Source organism: Anastrepha obliqua, chromosome 2, assembly GCF_027943255.1.
Source record: "Anastrepha obliqua isolate idAnaObli1 chromosome 2, idAnaObli1_1.0, whole genome shotgun sequence".
Lineage (NCBI taxonomy): Eukaryota > Metazoa > Arthropoda > Insecta > Diptera > Tephritidae > Anastrepha > Anastrepha obliqua.
Window position 1 is genome coordinate 34,416,449 of NC_072893.1, and position 19,377 is coordinate 34,435,825.

Here is a 19,377-nt window from a genome sequence, read left to right on the forward strand (position 1 = left end):
CTGAAAAGTGTCCCATCAACATGGAAAGAGGTAAAAGTGGTCTTTATCCCCAAAGCGGGAAAAAGTTCACACACAACACCTAAGGATTTCAGGCCAATAAGCCTATCCTCCTTTCTGCTAAAGACATTAGAAAGAATTCTAGAAGAACACATTAGGGCTAACATCAGCCCTAATAAGCTCAGCATCTCACAACATGCGTACTGTAAAGGGAAATCAACCGAAACAGCACTTAACTCACTTGTTACAGAAATCGAGAAGTCAATGTATAACAAAGAATTCACACTGGTAGCCTTCCTAGATATCGAGGGCGCATTCAACAACATCCTACCGGATACCATAATAAAGGCACTGACGGATTTCGGGATCTCTAGAGCTCTGGTTGAGTTCATCGAAAACATGCTCTTGAGCAGATTTGTGATCGCAACCCTAGGGGACTCAGAGATCAAGAAAAAAGTTAGCAGAGGAACACCTCAAGGCGGCGTGCTGTCCCCTCTCCTATGGGTGCTGGCACTAAACTCATTGCTAAAGAGCCTAGAGGAGAGAGGACAACACGTAGTAGCATATGCGGACGATGTTGCAATGGTAGTAAGGGGGAAATTCCCCAATACACTCATAGAAATCATGCAGGATTTACTAAATATGGTTAAAAACTGGTCAAAAGCAAATGGGCTAAGCGTCAACCCCAATAAAACTGAACTAATCCTATTTACGAGGAAACACAAAATACCGAATATAACTCCTCCGACTCTAGGAGGAACGGCACTGTCATTTAGTGATGAGGCCCGCTACTTAGGTCTAATACTGGACCGAAAGCTATCATGGAAGGCAAATGTCGAAGATAGAGTAAAAAGGGCGACAATAGCACTATACTCTTGTAAACAGCTGATAGGACTAAGTTGGGGTCTCTCCCCATCTATCGTATATTGGCTTTACACGGCAATTGTCAGACCTATCCTAACATACGGCATATTAGTATGGTGGCCAGCTTTAGATAAATTGTACATTAAAAGAACCATGGCACACGTACAAAGAATGGCCAGTCTTTGCATTTGCGGGGCCCTCAGAACCACACCCACAGATGCACTAAATATCATGCTTAACATCTTACCAATAGAGCAGTACGGTAAGCAAACAGCTGCCAAAGCAACTCTCAGACTAAGAGAAATCGGCCTACTCAGAACGAACCAAAGAGGACACTCCTGAATTTTAGAACAATTCCCCTGCATTCCCAACACAACGGATTTCTGTAGAACCAAGGACATCAATTTGTATAAATCCTTCGTCACAGTATTTCCTTCCAAAGAGGAATGGGATAACGGGCTCATTGTTAAGATAAATAAAGTAAACATCTACACAGATGGCTCAAAACTGGATAACAAAGTAGGTGGAGGGGTCTACTCCGACAAACTCGGAGTATGCCAATCATTCCGCTTACCTGATCATTGCAGTGTATTTCAGGCGGAAGTCACTGCCATAAAAGAGGGGCTTAAAGAGATAAAAACGAGAGTATTATCCACAAATGAAGTCTTCATTTACTCGGACAGTCAAGCAGCAATAAAAGCGCTGGAATCAAAAACACCCTCGTCAAAAACAGTTCTAGAATGTTTTAAACTACTAGATGACGTATCTAAGTGCTACAAGGTGCACCTTATCTGGGTACCAGGCCACAGAGACATTCCAGGAAATTGTAAGGCGGATGAACTTGCAAGAGCCGGTACAACGCTCGATCTCGAACCGGATAAGGCTCTGATACCCATGCCTACAGCCACTTGTAAATTACTTATAGACAGGGAAACCATCAAAAAGGTAAATACAATCTGGCAAAACCTCACAACATGCGAACTAAGCAGACAGACATGGCCGAACTGGAACAGCGGTCGATCGAAGATCTTGCTAAGATTCAACAGGGAATCTATAAGAAAAATGATAGGTGTATTAACAGGTCATTGTTTAATGGGCAGCCACGCTAGAAGGTTAGGACTACCTTACTTCGATTTCTGTAGAAGCTGTCTTAATACAGAAGAAGAGGAAACAGTCAGACACCTTTTATGTGAGTGTGAAAGCCTAGCTGCGCACTCTTGATACAGCATTTCTAATCGATGGAGCGGACATAGCCCATCTAAAACTAACGAAGCTCTGCTCGTTTATTAAAGCTACCGGCTGGTTTGAAAGGGAACACGTAGAGTAAGGATAAGCTCCAGTGGTATCACAATGGACCTGCCGAAGGTCTAAGTGTGTCTTACGACAACCACCCTACCTACCTACCTACCTAAGTTCATGACTTCTATAGAAGTTGGCTTGATGAGGAAGTGGAAGAGACAATCTTGCACCTTCTGTGCCATTGCCCTGCTCTATACAGACGGAGATTTACTTCTAGGCAGACAGTTCTTTAACGAAATAGGAGATATTCTAAAATTTTTGAAAAGCAGTCACTGGTTTTAGGAAAGATTGGGAAAGCTCCCCACGCGGCATCACAATGGGCTAGAGCCAGAGTGTGTCCACAGTCGATAACCCCTTCAACCTAACCTAGGTAGAATTTACAAATGTACTGATGTACTTCTATAAAAAATAATGTTAATTCAAAAAACCAGAGGAAAGTAGTCAAAATTGGTCGAAATGTTGATGTAAAATCGTGAGGTCGCGGAATGTATATATACATATAAATATATATATTTTTTTCCGTTTCGTTTCTAAAAAACAAAATATATATATATATATTCGGACAAAATATATATAAGCGGACACCTAAGGCACTGAAAATCTTGTCCGCTTATGGGAGGGTTGTCCGCTCAAGAGAAACAAATTTTTAAAAATGCTTAAGGTTTTGTGGTATTTACTGGAAAAAGTATCCGCTTATCAGAGGTGTCCGCTTCAGAGAGGTGTCATTTAGGAGATAACGGCCCAATAACGGCCCAAAACCTGCGGTTTTGGGTGCATTAAGACAAAAATCATAATTGTTGTTTTCTGAGTCCACGACATAATTGGATTTTTAAAAAGCCAGCAAAAAGGTTTACGGAATCAGCCAAATACCATTAAATTTCACTCTGGTTGGAATATTAGAGTATCGCTTTTTCAAATTGATGTATTTCCAGAAATTTTTGGCTTTTCCTCTAACTCTATCTCGCACCGAGAAATACATTTATTTTTTTAATATGATTATATAACAAGTAAGTATTACAAAAATACCTTCCTACCAGCAGAAATATATAAGCTATAAACTCCTAAACGAAAACTCAAGTAAAACGAGGAACTAATAAAATGTACATACAAGTATATTGTCATATAGTCATATATGTAGTAATACATACATACATATCTGCATACAGAATTGCTTTTTTATTTCCGTGTGAGAAACTCAAATTGCTTACAGGGCTGAACTGTTGCAGCTGAAGTGGCAGAGTTTCAATCCGAATTACTGGTTTATGTTAATAATTTTGTATGAATATCTACATATGTGAGCACTTATGATGCATTATGGATTATAAGTGACTGCATAATAGACACATTAGATGTCATTTGATGCATAGAGGACTGAAAAGACATTAATATATATTTTTCATATCAATACTTGCCAGAGAAAGCTAATTTCGTTTGTAGCCCCTTTGAGACTCTAGTGCTGGCATTTTTACTATGTGATAAAGTTTATGCAGCAATATTGGAATTAAAGGCCGGAAGAGTTTTGTTCAAAAAGTGTGTTTTGACTAAAGTTGTAACATTTAGCTTTTATGAAAATTAAAATAAAAAATATTAAACTCACAAATTGTGATGATTTTGATGTAAGTTAAGTTTCAGTGCAATATTTGAACTAATTTTCATTCACAGCTGTAGCAGAAGTCCCGTTCAATTAAATAATTTTAATTGATTTTTTTTTTTAATTTTTTATATACATTTTTTTTAGAAAGTTTGCAGATAAGTTATTTTGCTCAAAGTGAATATATAAAAAGAAGAACGCATTTTCGAAAAATATTTTTCATTAAAACTTTTTTATAAATATAATCATAAACATTGACTTAAAATTTTATAAAAAAAATTTAACCTTAACCACTCTTTTAAGTACAAATTTATTTGCGTACTAAGAAAATAGTGATTGACAAATTTGCAGAAAATACAAAGACAATAGGTTCAACTTTACTTTCCAATTGAAAGCCGCGTGCATTTTTCCCCACAAACAAAGCTCCTCTGGTGCAGTCGATTGCACTCCATAAAAGTTAAGTCAAATAAAAGAGTTTCTCAAAAGGAAAAGAGTACCTATAAAGCTGAACGGTGGCACGTGTCAAAAATTGTAGCCATTAAAAACCTACAGCGGGCAACAGTAAGCGCAATAAACAGTCAGTAGCCACAGCCGCCAACATCCAGTAGACTTTGCATCCAACTTTGTAAGTAAACAATGGCAAGCAGCAACGGAAAATCAAATTACGGAAAGTAAATGAAAACAAAAATGGAAGCAGCACAGCGCGAGCTGCATGTAGTCAAAACGCCAGCTAAATTCAAGGTAGGCACAAAATCCCGGGCAAACACAGCCAACAGCCACTGGAGGCCAAAAGTGCAACGAGTGAAATGAGAGAAGGTAGCGCAGTGCGGTGGGTGTTGAGTATGTGTGTGTGTGAGTGTACAAAGCATTACGCTGGGTGAGGCAAATTTTTTGATTTGAAAATATCAGAAACTTATTCACAAATAAAAAAGTGTGCATGTGTGCATGGTTTATGTGTAGCCTGTTTGTGCGAGCTGCTTGCTGGCCATTCCAGCCGAAATTTGAACTGCTTTACAGGGCGAATGACGGAGCCGTGCTGGACCGTTCAACATTTTTGTTTATTTATATAATATAGCTTTTTATAGTTTTATGTGCTTATAACTGGTGCAGTTGTTTCTATATATTTTTTTTTTAATTTTTTAATTTTTGTAGCTAAGAAAAACTCACTACACTTGCCTTGCTTCGCTTTTGCCTGGAGGCGTGAAGTTACTAAAATCAGAAAGTACACACAAACACGCACATGGGCACATCAGTATATCGACACATGTAGACGCACATGCGGCTAATTCAAGTAAACAAGTGGCATGCGTAGCAAACGTGCAGCGAGCTAAGGAACTATCGGTCAGTCGTTTTGCTCTAAAGATATGCAACAAGCATATGTTGCAAGTCGGCACACATGCAGCACTGATTTAGAAACGCCCATTGAAATAAATTTGCTCTGTGTTGTTTTTGTGAAATTCCCTAATTTTAGTTTGTTTCTATGCAGTGCAACGGAAATAGTGAAAATTTCATGCTCAATTGCAATTTTCTGTATTCTTTCAGGCATTTCCCCGCAATACTCGCCGTGGCCTGCAACCACTCAGCAGGGAAATTAATCAATGGGCAATGTTTATTTTTAGTGATTCCGATTTTTTGTTGGTAAATTTTTGGTAATCGAATTTCAAGTGGTTTCACATTACAAATATGCGTGAAATGAAAATTAACATACATACATAGGCACTTGTGTGTGCTTACATATACATATATGCATAAATGCATAAGTAATTATCTTAAAACCCAAAAAGGGTGAATTACTGAGTCAAAAACACAGACCACTTGACACAAGTATAGAAAGAAACCTTGAAATCGCACTAATTTTGTTTGCTTTGCTAAGCAATTTTTCCCATGAATTTTATACAAACTCGATGTTAGGTTGGTTAGGTTGAAGCGGTTGTCCTGTGGGTTACACTCAGGCACATAATCCATTGGGATGACGCATGGGGAACTTGTCCTTATCTCGCCTAAAGACAGTGTGTACTTTTAAAAATTTTTAGACGGTACCTGATTTCCGCTGAACTGAGATATTCCAATTCATTAAAAAACTGTCTACCTAAAATGGTAAACCTAAAAATGGTAAACCTAAGACTGTGCTTAATTTAGCTTAGCAGAGTTTCTGTGCGTTTAGCATTTAGAGTCGGCCACAATTGTCGCGCGATTCTGCAGGTGATTTCATTACGCCATATTTCATTACGTTTTCCTCAAAGATAAGTAGCTTGCACCATGACTACCATGTTTCGGGCCCGGCGAAGTCGATCTACCGCTGTCCGTTACCGGATGTTTCGTTGTGCTGACTGAATTTTTCGACTGTGTGACCAAAACTTTCCTCCTTGCCCACCCTGGCGTTGAAGTCCCCAAGCACGATTTTTATGTTCCACGTATATGCCCTCAAATCGTAGTCCTTAGTTCGTGTGCAGCGGTCGTCATCAGTATAGGAAGTTCTCATCCGAGACTTTATACATGTTTTTATTGGGGGGGATTTTTAAGTGGCGGGTCCCAAGCCCAGCACACAACCAGCTATCCTGGGATGCCTCGCCTTCTCAAATTAGCTTATTCCCGAACGGGTTTTCGGAAGCTACCCAGAGGATACTTGGAGTAATCCCGGAAGTTGTGAGCCGCTTGAACCATATGTAGAAGAATCGTCCTGGCCACTCTCAAGTGAATGGCGATCAGTAACTTTCCCCACTTACGCCCACCCATCCTGCAAGGGTTTGCCTACTCATCGGTCAATTTGATGCCGAGTCTTGCTAGTTCATCGGTTACCCTCAATGTCACAATGGCCAGGAACCCATGTTTGTTTTAGGTGAAATGGCTTAGACATCTCGGTATTTCATGCCTACCTTGGAGGTGGTCGCCTGCTTTGTGAGGGATTTTATGGCCGTCCGGCTATCAGTGAAAATGTAGATGTCATCTCAGGGTATCGCATCACACTGTATCAGTGTCTCGGTTTTCGTTATTGCCACCAGTTCAGACTGAAAGATACTACAGTAGTCGGGGAGCTGAAAACTGAAGGAGATCCCCATAAACCCTATACATTTGGAACATGCACCTCCGCTCACCTTTCCCTCGAGCTTTGAGCCACCTATGTATACATGGATAGACTCGCCCTGTCTTACTCTTCTCTCAAGGGTAGGAGGGTCGTGAACGGGAAGCTCCGAAATGCCAGCCAAGATTTCACGGATGGTTACTGTTTCTATCGGTTCATTGTACGAGTATAGCGACTTATGCGAATCTTCAATGAACAATTTGAGATTTCTAGGATTAATATTCAATACCTGAATTAAATGAAAAATGTAATAGACCCTCGGCCAATTACCATTAGCGTTAAAACAAAATGTCAATTTCAAATACAACCATTTTAAGGTGCAGGCAAAAATATTCATAATTTTTATTTTTTACCAAAAATTTATAAATATGATTTTTATCTAGTTCAATAAGGCTAAAACCTTATCACTTTGTTTGTTTACCAAGACGAACTTTTATCTTAATATTCAAGGAAATTAGCTCAAGAATTTGCTTACATTTGTGCAAGCAACTCGAATTAATTTAATAAACACTAATTTTTACAGCTTTTATAGTCAGCAATCCACCACTCAAATTTCCGCTACAAAAACACTAAAACGGAAATGGCATATCCAAACAAATATTGACGCCGTAGTACAACTTGCCATTTAGTCATTTAAAGCATTTCAAAAATAAGTAAATAAAGCATAAAAGAAGTAAATACATACCCATATATGCGCATATATACAAATGTGTGTATGTGGTGAATGAACTGAGGTCAGGTTTGCCCCAAGGTGCCGCGAAATGAGCTAAAAATGCGAAAAAATCTATTGTATTGTTAAATAATCAGAAATGTTCCGTTTGCTTGACTCGTCACTACGAGTGTCATTTATTGATTGAATTTTTAGTTATTACAATCTGGTTATTACAGCTAAAGACAGCGTGGCTGCGCTGTCAGAGACGCCGGCAGAGGCGCGGTCAGCTTATGTGTAATTCTTTATGTATTGTTTACATAAGAACGTCTAAGGGCTGACGCGGCTCGCAACGGCGGGGAGGAGGTAATATGTTCACTTGGTTGTTGAACCGTCGGCGCATATCAAATATGCCGATGCGGTAATGTCCATGCAGGGCAATGTCCAAGGGATCGTGTTACCACAAGTGCTTGCACATTGTTTATGTGAATATTGTAGTCAAGTGCTACAATGTGTTTGTAATAATATTTATGCATTCAACTGAGTACAGTGAGCATCAGGGCAATGGCCCAGGGATCGTATTACCACAAGTGCTTGCACATTGTTTATATGAATATTGTAGTCAAGTGCTACAATGTGTTTGTAATAATATTTATGCATTCAACTGAGTACAGTGAGCATTCGATAAGTGAACATACTACATCTCCCTCCTTTAGAAAAATAACGTAATTACATGAAGTTATTTTCTTAGTGTTATTACTTACTTATGTGTAAAATTTATAATTATATATATTTATTTTTTTTTTCATTTTATGAATTTTAATACTAATTAATTAGTAGATTTGATGATATATATATATATATATAGCATTAACTACTTATTATAGGTATGGCCATACTTTACTTTATAATAGTAGTCAACTGATTGTGAAGTAACATGTATTTAATATATCAAGAAATGAAAATCTTTAACCTATCTTTATGTACTTTTTGTTTCTTATTTTTACTGTCTTTAATTATTTTATTATCGTTATCTTCTATTTTTACTACAGTATAAGGGCCTAAATATGTTTTATCTAGCTTATGACCTGTTTCATTTTTTAATAAAACTAGGTCATCTATTTTTATGTTACTATCTATAATATTCCTATCGTAATATTCTTTATTTCTATTTTTATGTTTTTCTAATAGTAATCTAGCCCTTTTATAGGCTGATTCTAATCTAAACTTAACTTCTTTAGAGTAATCATCTATATTATAAATAGGTTCTATTTTATCTATATTTGTAAAATATTTTGGCAAGTTACTCTGTTTGCCGAAAACTAGCTCATATGGACAATAATTATGTGCCATAGAGGGTGTCGTGTTGAAACAGTATACGAAATATTGTAGCCATACGTCCCAATCTGTTTTGTCAACAGATATGTAAGAACGGATATATTCATTGAATGTTCTGTGGCTTCTTTCTACTGTTCCAACGGTCTGGTGGTGGTGTGCAGTAGACGTTATGTTGTCTATCTTTAAGTATTTGCACAAGTCAGATATAATTGAATTTTTATATTCTGTTCCCATGTCCGTAATGAACGTCTTCATTGGACCGTACTTCAGAATAAAAGATTCGAATATAGCTTTTGCGACAGTTGTTGCACTTTTGTTTGCAACTGGAATTGCTACTAAGTACTTTGTCAGATCACATATTAAAGTGACTGCGTATTCATTTCCATTTTCCGTGCGTGGTAATGGACCAATTGTATCTACTATCACTCTGTCGAAAGCATATATTGGAGTTTCAGTTAGAGTCATTGGGGTCTTTGTGTGTAATGTCGTCTTTGACATTTGGCATTTGGGACATCTACGTATATACTCTTTGATATGACGAGTCATATTTTTCCAATAGTAGTGTCTTTTTATTTTAGCTATTGTTCTAGCTATTCCTGTATGACCTCCTTGTATTGGATCATCATGGAATGTAAACAGTATTGCTTCTTTTTCTTTATCTTTTTGTATTAGGGTCACCGGCTGGAGTAGCGCTACTCTTAAAGATTTCAATATTTCATTGCCCATTTTTTTAAAAGTATCTATTGAAATTAGTTCAAAGATCTTTTCGCTCGGTGCCACTTTGAGTTGGCTAATATTAAGTATACCGGCTTCCGTTTCAAGCCTTTGAAAGAACTGACCTAAGTCAAGAATTTCATTGGTGTACATATTGCTAACATCAATTCTTGCTATAACTTTATTTCCATGTTTTAGTAAGCATAGAGAGTCTGTTATTCGCAAGGTCACTACTTTTCGTACCTCGTCATTTGCAATGACTTCGTATACGTTGGGCTGAGAAGCATTTAGAGTTTGCTTTCGCAAATCCTCTTTTTCTTTTTCTTTTCCTGCGCAGGAATTTAACTGTTTATTTTGATTTCTGGTAGTGACTTTCAGAATTTTATTACTTATTTGTATGTTTTTTAAGTCCTTTATTGTAATTCTTGATAGCGCATCGGCTACAAAATTATCTTTGCCCTTTAGATATTCTACTGTGAAATTATATTCCTCTAATTCAAGTCTCATACGAGTAAGTTTCGAACTTGGATTTACCATTGAGAATAGGTAAGTAAGTGCTCTGTGATCTGTTTTGACAGTGAAGTGTCTACCATAAATATATGGTCTGAAATATATTATTGCCCAATGTATAGCTGCTAATTCCTGTTCTGTTGTGCTTTTGTTGCTTTCACCTTTTGTGAATGCTCTTGATGCGTATGCAACTGGGAGTTGGAGTCCGTTTTTGTTCTGAGTTAGAACTGCTCCACATGCTTGCTTACTAGCATCTGTGATAATACAGAATTCTTTGCTGAAATCTGGGTATTGTAGGAGTGTTGGATTCATTAGTGCTGATTTTAGATATTCGAAGGCGTTTTGGCAATTAGCTGTCCATTCGAATTTTACATTCTTTTTACATAACTTCGTTATGTGACGGGAATAATCAGCAAAATTTTTTATGAATCTTCTGTAATAGTTACAAAATGCAACAAATCTTCTAGCGCTGTCCGCATCGTGTGGGACTGGATAATTTTGGATGACGTCGTATTTTTTGTCGTCGGGCAAGATTCCTTTGTCTGTGCATTTATGTCCTAGGAAAGTGACTTCATGCATGAAAAATGAGCATTTTTCGGGATGTAACTTTAGATTGTGTTGTCTACATTTTTCAAAAACATCGGTTAAGTTTTTGAGCATCTGTTTTTCAGAACAACCAATGACTATTAAGTCATCCATATAAAGGAATGCTTGTGAAGGTTCAAGTCCAGAGAAAGCTATAGTCATCATTCTCTGAAACGAATTTGGCGCTATTTTTAAACCGAATGGTAATCGCGTGAAGCGATATGAACCATTGTTTGTTGAAAAAGAAGTAATATCTCTTGATTTTTCTTCAAGTTCAATTTGATGAAAACCTGACATTAAGTCCAGGCATGAGAAGTACTTTGCTCTACCTAGTTGATCCAAAATATCATCAATTCTAGGGAGCGGAAATTTATCAGACAACAGTTTTTTATTAATTTGACGATAGTCAATTACTAATCGCCATTTTTTTGTTTCCGAATTTGGAAGTGACTTTTTGGGTACTAATAACAAAGGGCTATTATAAGCAGATACAGATGGTTCGACTATTTTGTCGTCAATTAGTTTTTGGACTTGTTTCTGAATTTCGTCTTTGTGACTGTGAGGATTTCTATAATTTTTAATGTATATTTCTTCATCATCCTTCAATCTCAGTTTTTGTTTATAAAAATTATTTGTGGTTATTGGTTCGGTTTCTAGTCCGAATACATCGCTGTATTGTTTACAGATTGTTGTTAGTTGATTATGAAATTGTGGTGGGAAATTCTTTGATAGCTGTTTTAGTACAGATTTCTCTCTATTCTCTGGAATTGTTTTAACTACTTCGTAGCTTGAAAGTGGTTCATATTCTAATTTATTTATGTTGATTAACTGATCTTCATTTGTTGTATTAAGCATTCTTATGAATGCATTTTGGGTTGTTGCTATGGTATTTGCTATGTAGATGCCATGCAGAATTTCTTGGTTTGGAATAAATACACTGTCTTCTACTGAGTTTATTGTAATTTTTCGGATCACTTGTGATCTTGCTGGCAGAACTATGGAATTGTTGCCAGAACTGTATGTTATCGGAACATAAATTGGGTATTTTAAGTTAGTTGGTCTGATTATAAGCCAGTCTTCAGACGGCTTGAAATCTAATTGACAGTTGTATTTTTTAATGAAATCTATTCCTAGTATTCCATCACATGGAATAGCGAATTGTAAATTTACAATGTGAAAATCGTGGGGGATTATGTAATTTGTGGTTTGGATTTCAATGGAAGTAAGTCCTTTAGATTTGGTTACTTCTTGACTTATTCCCTGTATATTTATTATATGATCAGTTTGAATGTATTGAAAAACATCTGAATTTTCTTTTAATATAGATATATCTGCACCTGTGTCTATCAAGAATACTAGTTCTTTCCCTGTGTTTATATTTGTGAAGGTTACGTATATGTTTTGGCTGAGATTGATGGTATGAATTTTATTATTTACTGCTGAGTATCTAAAGGCTGTTGGGAGTTTCCCGAAGCGTTTTGGGTCACCCTTACATTATTGTAACTGTTTTGGTTATAACCTCCATTTTGGTGGTTATTTCCTCTATGGTTGACTCTGTTGTTTCCTCTATTGTTACCTCTATAATTATTATATTGGTAATTATTATTCTGGCCATTATTGCGGTTGTTGTTATTATAATTATTATTATTATAATAACCTCGACCATTGCCTCTACCATTGCCTCTACCGCGATAATTATTCCTGTTGTTATAATTACCACGGCCCCTTTGGGCTAGCAATATTGAATTGGGATTGCCTGTCATTTCGGTACTACATTGTATATACTTTGTGACGGCTTCATCCATTGTTTTGAAATTGCCTGCCTCGAGGATTGTTTTTAACTTTCCGTGTTCGCAATTTTTAACCATTGTGTTAATGGCTTCTTTAGTGCTGAATTTGTCAGCATGTTCGGCTGATAGGCCTTCGTCGATATACGAAGCTTCCAAAAGCTTTCGTAAATTGTCAATTTCTGTCGTAAATTTTTCGGCAGTTTTCCCTTTTTGCATTGTTTTAGACAATTTGGCTTTTACTACGTCGGATGTTTCACCAACTATAGTATCTTGCAATTTTTTGATTATTGCATTAATTGTCGTTTCATTTTGGACTTTGTATAGAGTTGAGCCAACAATTTTTGACTTAATGACCTCAACAGCTATTTCTTCGAATGTGCCTTTTGTCAGATTTATTAACTTCAAAGCTGTTACAAATCTTTGAAGATGTATTTTCTGTCCATTGAATTCTGGAATGGCATTCGATATGTCCTTTATGTATGCCCTTTGGGCGTTTACGTCTGTCATGATGTATTCTTCTGTGTCTGCTGAGCTTGTGCTAGAATTCAATCCTTCTTCCTGTTCTATCTCATTATCTTCTTCAGATAAAGTGATTTGTGCAGGAATAGTAAGATCTTTTAGGTCGTTTTCTTTTATGTCAGTTTCTTCGTTTGATTCAGGATCTGAATCTAAATCTGTTTCAACTGATTTCTGATCTTCTTCTCCATGTAGTGTTAATGGTGAATTTAACACTGTTGGAATGAAAATATCTAGCTGATACTTTTCTTTGACGTTATATAAATTTAAACGTAATTTGATCAACAATTTTGATATTTTTGACCAGTTAGTTTTATTTATTATGCGTCTATTATCATGCACTAATATTCTTGCATCATTAAATGTTTCTACAAGAATTTTCGCATGTTTATTTAAAGTATCCTTTTGTATTGACCTATTCTGGCTTACACATTTGTAAGATTTATCAAATTTTTCTTTTAGTTCACGGATATTTAGGGTTAGTTGCTCCCATTCCATGCCTGGGATTCATTATGTATATGTATATATATAAAAGTTTTTTTTTTGTATATATAAACACATTATCATGAGAATCGTGTGTGTTTGTATATTATTTTCAGATCTTATCAAGATCGTTAGCTTGGCTTAAGGCTCTCTTTTTTATACATTTATTATGTAGGATGTAGGCTTTGTAAATAATATATGCACACATAATAATAACGATTATCAGTAACAATATGTTTGTCATTTTCATATCAGTATTTGACGATTCTATTTTATTTATTACATTTGCAGTGGAGTCCACTGTTTTGGTATCAATTAACCCCATTCTGGGTGTTATTATATATATATCATCAAATTTACTTATGTTGTTTCTGCTCATATATTTTAGTTTTGTTATTTCTAACGTTAATGTTCATTTAGGAGTAAATTTTAATTTAATTAATTTTTCCTGATTCGATCAACAGCGATCTCCTACCTAGTGGTTTGTATGGCTTCACTGGCCATACTCTAGCGGGCAATGCAGTTATCGCTTCCGCTTACAATATTTGTCTTAAATTAATTACAATATTTTTTTTTGTATTATATAAATATATCTAAATTCTGCTGCTGTTGATCGTCCATCTGCACCAGCTGGTCTTCGCCGGATCTGGCACGCTGGCGCTCCCTCGTTGACGCTAGCGGCGGGGTGCCTCTCGCGTTTGATGTTTCTAGTTGTTATTCGTCTTGGTGTTCGGATCCGCTGCCGTGCAGTGCTTGCACGTGTATTGGCAGAACGCACTGTCCAATGGTCCCTCGCAGTCGGTTGGGCACTTCTTGGCTGGTTTACTGAGCTGGGCTTTTATTGCTCCTGGCTGGTTTAATTTGGGAATAGTTTTATCAATTATTTTTATATGTCTTTGTGTGGTGGTAGAGGTTGAATGCTTATGGTTTTCCTTCTGGGCTTGATCAATCTGATCTAGCTCGGCTTGTAGTGCTATTGTTGCCTCCCAACGTAATGGTGGGTTGGTGGCAAACAATAGTTTGAGAATTTCCGCCTTCCTCTTTTGGAGGCGTACTCGTATGCCGCTTCTTCCGGCTTTTTTCTTTTTAATTACTGCATTCATTGAACCTCTACTCACTCAGACAAGTTAGTTTCCAACGCTGTTCCTGCTCTTTGCCTTTTTGCGATGTAAAGTTGTCCAGCGTCCAGCTGCTTCAATACTTTGTATATGTTGTTGGCATAGCTTTCTTTCCTCCTGCTGCTTGACTCCAGGACTTTGTCACGGTCGCCATGTATTGTTAAATAATCAGAAATGTTCCGTTTGCTTGACTCGTCACTACGAGTGTCATTTATTGATTGAATTTTTAGTTATTACAATCTGGTTATTACAGCTAAAGACAGCGTGGCTGCGCTGTCAGAGACGCCGGCAGAGGCGCGGTCAGCTTATGTGTAATTCTTTATGTATTGTTTACATAAGAACGTCTAAGGGCTGACGCGGCTCGCAACGGCGGGGAGGAGGTAATATGTTCACTTGGTTGTTGAACCGTCGGCGCATATCAAATATGCCGATGCGGTAATGTCCATGCAGGGCAATGTCCAAGGGATCGTGTTACCACAAGTGCTTGCACATTGTTTATGTGAATATTGTAGTCAAGTGCTACAATGTGTTTGTAATAATATTTATGCATTCAACTGAGTACAGTGAGCATCAGGGCAATGGCCCAGGGATCGTATTACCACAAGTGCTTGCACATTGTTTATATGAATATTGTAGTCAAGTGCTACAATGTGTTTGTAATAATATTTATGCATTCAACTGAGTACAGTGAGCATTCGATAAGTGAACATACTACACTATCGACGAGCGTAGCTTATGAGCTGCGGTACGAAAATTTGCAAACTTCAGCAAACAACTCGGCCAAAATCCGAACGCAATATTTATCGAAAAATGTTATGTGAGCATAAGTATTTTTTTTTTTTTTTTTTTGTATCGTTTAAGTGCATTGTGTTCGCTTATTTAATGAGAATTTGTGATCCAATATTAGCGCCAGGGCTTATATCGAAAACGTGACTTTTGCATTTTAATTTATCGAGCACGTAAATACACAGATTTGTTGAATTACACTTCATACATTTATTTGCTTACCATGCAGGGTAAATCGAAACTAGTGCATGATGTATCTGGTCAAAAACTAGTAAAATTCCGCCAATTGCGAAACTTCGCCATTAATGTCGTCGCTAGCGCCATTTGTCTTCAAATTCTGACAGTTGCAATTCGGAAAGTAAATTCAAACCATGCTTCAACGTCATCAATCCATCTCTTTCTTGGTCAGCCTCTCTTTCTTCTTCCTATTGGATGCAAAGTAAACACCCTTTTTTGGATTCTTTCGATGGGCATTCTTATGATGTATCCTAACCATCTAATCTGCTGCGCTTTAATAAAACATATAACATTTCCACCACCAATAAAGTTTTCAATTTCGTTGTTGTAACGGATGCGATATGTGGCGCTTTCAAGCCAAATAGGACCGTAGATTTTTCGCATTACGTTTCTTTCAAATCGCAATAGCTGGTTTATATCATTAACTTTCAGTGTCCAGATTTCAGCACCATAAGTATGAAAATCTTTAAAGCTACCAATGAGCGATAAGGCCCATAGATTTTCTCAGTATGATCTTCTTTGTCTTTCCCCTACGTAAGAGAGGAGAAGTTTAAGACGGTCACAACTTGTACCGGAGGAGACGTATTCTTTTTTTTCGCGACACCCTCTAAAAATTTAAGGTTATCAAAAACCAATAGACGACACAACTCTTTCAGTAGGAACATTTTTGCGAGCTTCTTGTTGTTTAAAAATAACCATTTTCACGATGAAACAAAAATACAACTCTGATATGACCGCAGTATACCCAATTTGGAGCAGGCAAAGCATCAATACAAATATAGCAATTTTTAACCACTTGAACTCGTTTTGATTTTCCTCGTGTTTGTTGTTTTCAGTGACGTTTTAGTACTTTGAATGTTCAAATTCGCGCCTTTATGTTCAACTATCATTAGCAGTTGAGTATTTTGAGATCTATACACGCGTTTTAATTTTTTCGAACTTGAATTAGTTGAACCAAATAATTGATATTGTCATAGAAACGCTGATTAACAATCGATTAACTTTGCTGAACTACTATTATCGCTGCAAGCATCGCATAGCTTTGAGCGTCCACTCTGGCATCAGCCTTAGGCGCATGCGTACTTTTTCTAAAGCAGCGTTGGTCTATATTTATTTGTATTTTCTTGATTTCTTATCTTGAAAATGTAAAGTCTACTTTAAAATTATGTTTCATCCTTTAATTCCATCCTTGTGCAAGATCATAAGATTTTTTATTTATTTTAGGCCGAATTTTACCAGAATTTCGAAATGCTAAAATTCATAAAATTATTCAAATTTAATAAAATATTTCAACAAAAAATTTCATACCTCTACTTTGTAGCTCAATGTAGCCTCTCATTCACATGCCCGCGTATATCAAAACCAATCAATCAGCAAACGCAAATCGATTAGTCGTGGCGTAATGATAACTTTTAAGCTTTAATTATATTTCTGCTAAAAAACTATCTGATCTACATTTGTTTAAAGACTAAAACTTTTCCTAGGTTCGACTTTTTATTCCTCTTAAGCTTTTGCGGAATGGTGCTGAAAGTTAAGTGCCTTGAGCTCAAAATTAAAAATAAAAAATGCAAATATTAAAAAAGAAAAATAATAATAATTGCAGCTTAGTTTATCGGACACAAAAATCATTAGGAGAAAAACACGGTAAGGTACATAATAATTATAGAATTACGCATGAAAGAAATTCAAAATTTCTGGTAGACGAAATCATAAGTTTGCGCGTAATTAAAAATAAGGTGCCTTTTGGAGTAATACAACTTCATACAGAAAAAAAGCTGCCAAAGCAATTCGCTGCTAAGGTTTATTGTATAAAATCACAGAATGTTTTCAACTGAGGCACTTAAATGTTCATTAAAAATATGTCTCCAATTTGCTAAGTGTCTAAAAGCAATAAGAAACAGATAGATTAAGTTGAGTTAAGGTGATTCCTGACAACTCCGACCGCAAAGGTAAGTCTACAATTTGGTCCTTAGTCATATCTTATCAATCCAAAGTCCTTATTCTTCTTCAAAACAGTTAGTCTTCTACTGCCGTATGTTCACACTGCAACTGCGTTTATTTACTTATTGATTCTGTTCCCAAAAATGTTTGCCTTCTCTTACATAGAGCAGGGCTATCAGTCAACTCAGCAAAGTCATTATGCGTTACCTATAGTCATGATGCGTGCCTAACTATTTATAAGAATATGGTCTGAAACAGGCGCTTACAACCTATTTACTGAGCTCCTTCTCCTATTTGTGGAGTGCTTGATGATTTCCCGCCTTTAAAAAATAATTTTTCTATAATTTGGTGTTTCATGCCCGGACTTTCTAACTTGAGCGCTACCGAATGATAGTGTATCAATCCACGTTGCCGTATGTACCGACACAATTTGATTGACTTTCAAAATCAGTACCCATTTAGTTTTCTTAATCCGACTTCATCTATACTAATATTATAAAGAGGAAAACTTTGTTTGTTTGTTTGTTTGGTTGTAATGAATAGGCTCAAAAACTACTGGACCGATTTTAAAAATTCTTTCACCATTCGAAAGCTACATCATCCACGAGTAACATGGATTATATTTTATTTTGGAAATAGGGCTCGAGATATAGGGACCCGGGTAACATTCGGATGTGTATGTACAATATGGGTATCAAATGAAAGCTGTTGGTGAATGCTTTAGTCCAGAGTATTTTTCATACCGCTCCGTGACTAGGGTCTCGAGATAGAGACCAAAACGTGGACCCTAGAATGTGTTTGTACAATATGGATATCAAATTGAAGCTGTTGGTGAATGCTTTAGTACAGAGTATTTTTCATGCCGCTCCGTGACTGGGGTCTCGAGATATAGGTCAAAACGTGGACCCGGGTAACCTTTGGTTGTGTATGTATATTAGAATATGGGTATCAAATGAAAGCTGTTGATAAGTGCTTTAATACGGGGTAATTTTCATACCTATTGATGACTAGGGTCTGGAAATATATGCCAAAACGTGGACCCGCCGTGTCTTTGCACCGAATTAAACCAAACTTACACACATTGTATTAGATAAACATCAGGCCGATAGTCTTAGTAGCTAGTAATAGATATATCAATATATTCGGGATTAAAGCATTGCAGACTCAACAGACGATATCTCAGAACTAAGTGAAGATTTAATCGTATTGAAACTCCTTTAGAAGGCAAAGAACTGTACTTTAAGGTACTGTTACGACGGATTAACTCGTTCTTGGATTCAAAATTTGTGTCGGCCAGTGCAATTCTACTTGTACTGAACTTAAGTAGTTCCACTGAAGTTCTTTTAGCTCCACCCAAGCTACGTGAGTTTGACTACTAGCGTGTTTCACCTCGTATACGCTTCTTTCAGTAAAAATCGTTTCATCAAGAGGATTTCATCTATAAAGTCACTGGTGGCGTACTTTACGAAGTGGTGGTGTCAACGAGCCTTGCCTCTTTCAATCATTGTTAGGATTTTTTTTTGGTTTTTTTTTTTTGAATATAAAGCGTTTTTCAATAGGTGCGCTTCAACTTTTTTCTGATAGGGAGGGCGAACGACGCAATATTTTTTATTTTTCGCTTGTCATTTGTAAACTTCATTAGTATACATTTCATCATGGAACGCTACACACTTGAGCAACGATTGCAAATCGTGCAATTTTTTTATGAAAATAATCGTTCTGTTGTCCTACTGTAATCCAGATTTTTTCCAAAAAATCATCTTCAGTGATGAAGCTCACTTTTGGCTCAATGGCTTTGTCAACAAGCAAAATATGCGTTACTGGGCAGAAAGCAATCCACACGTGATTCATGAGGCACCGTTGCATCCCGAAAAAAT

General features: G+C 36.7%; 1 protein-coding gene across 1 annotated transcript; it reads right to left on the reverse strand.

Moving 5' to 3' along the window:
• Positions 1–12,062: 12,062 nt before the first annotated feature.
• Positions 12,063–13,433, reverse strand: LOC129238078 (putative histone-lysine N-methyltransferase 1). The gene has a single exon (XM_054873117.1). The coding sequence runs from the start codon at positions 13,431–13,433 to the stop codon at positions 12,063–12,065; it is 1,371 nt and encodes a 456-aa protein (XP_054729092.1).
• Positions 13,434–19,377: the final 5,944 nt, after the last annotated feature.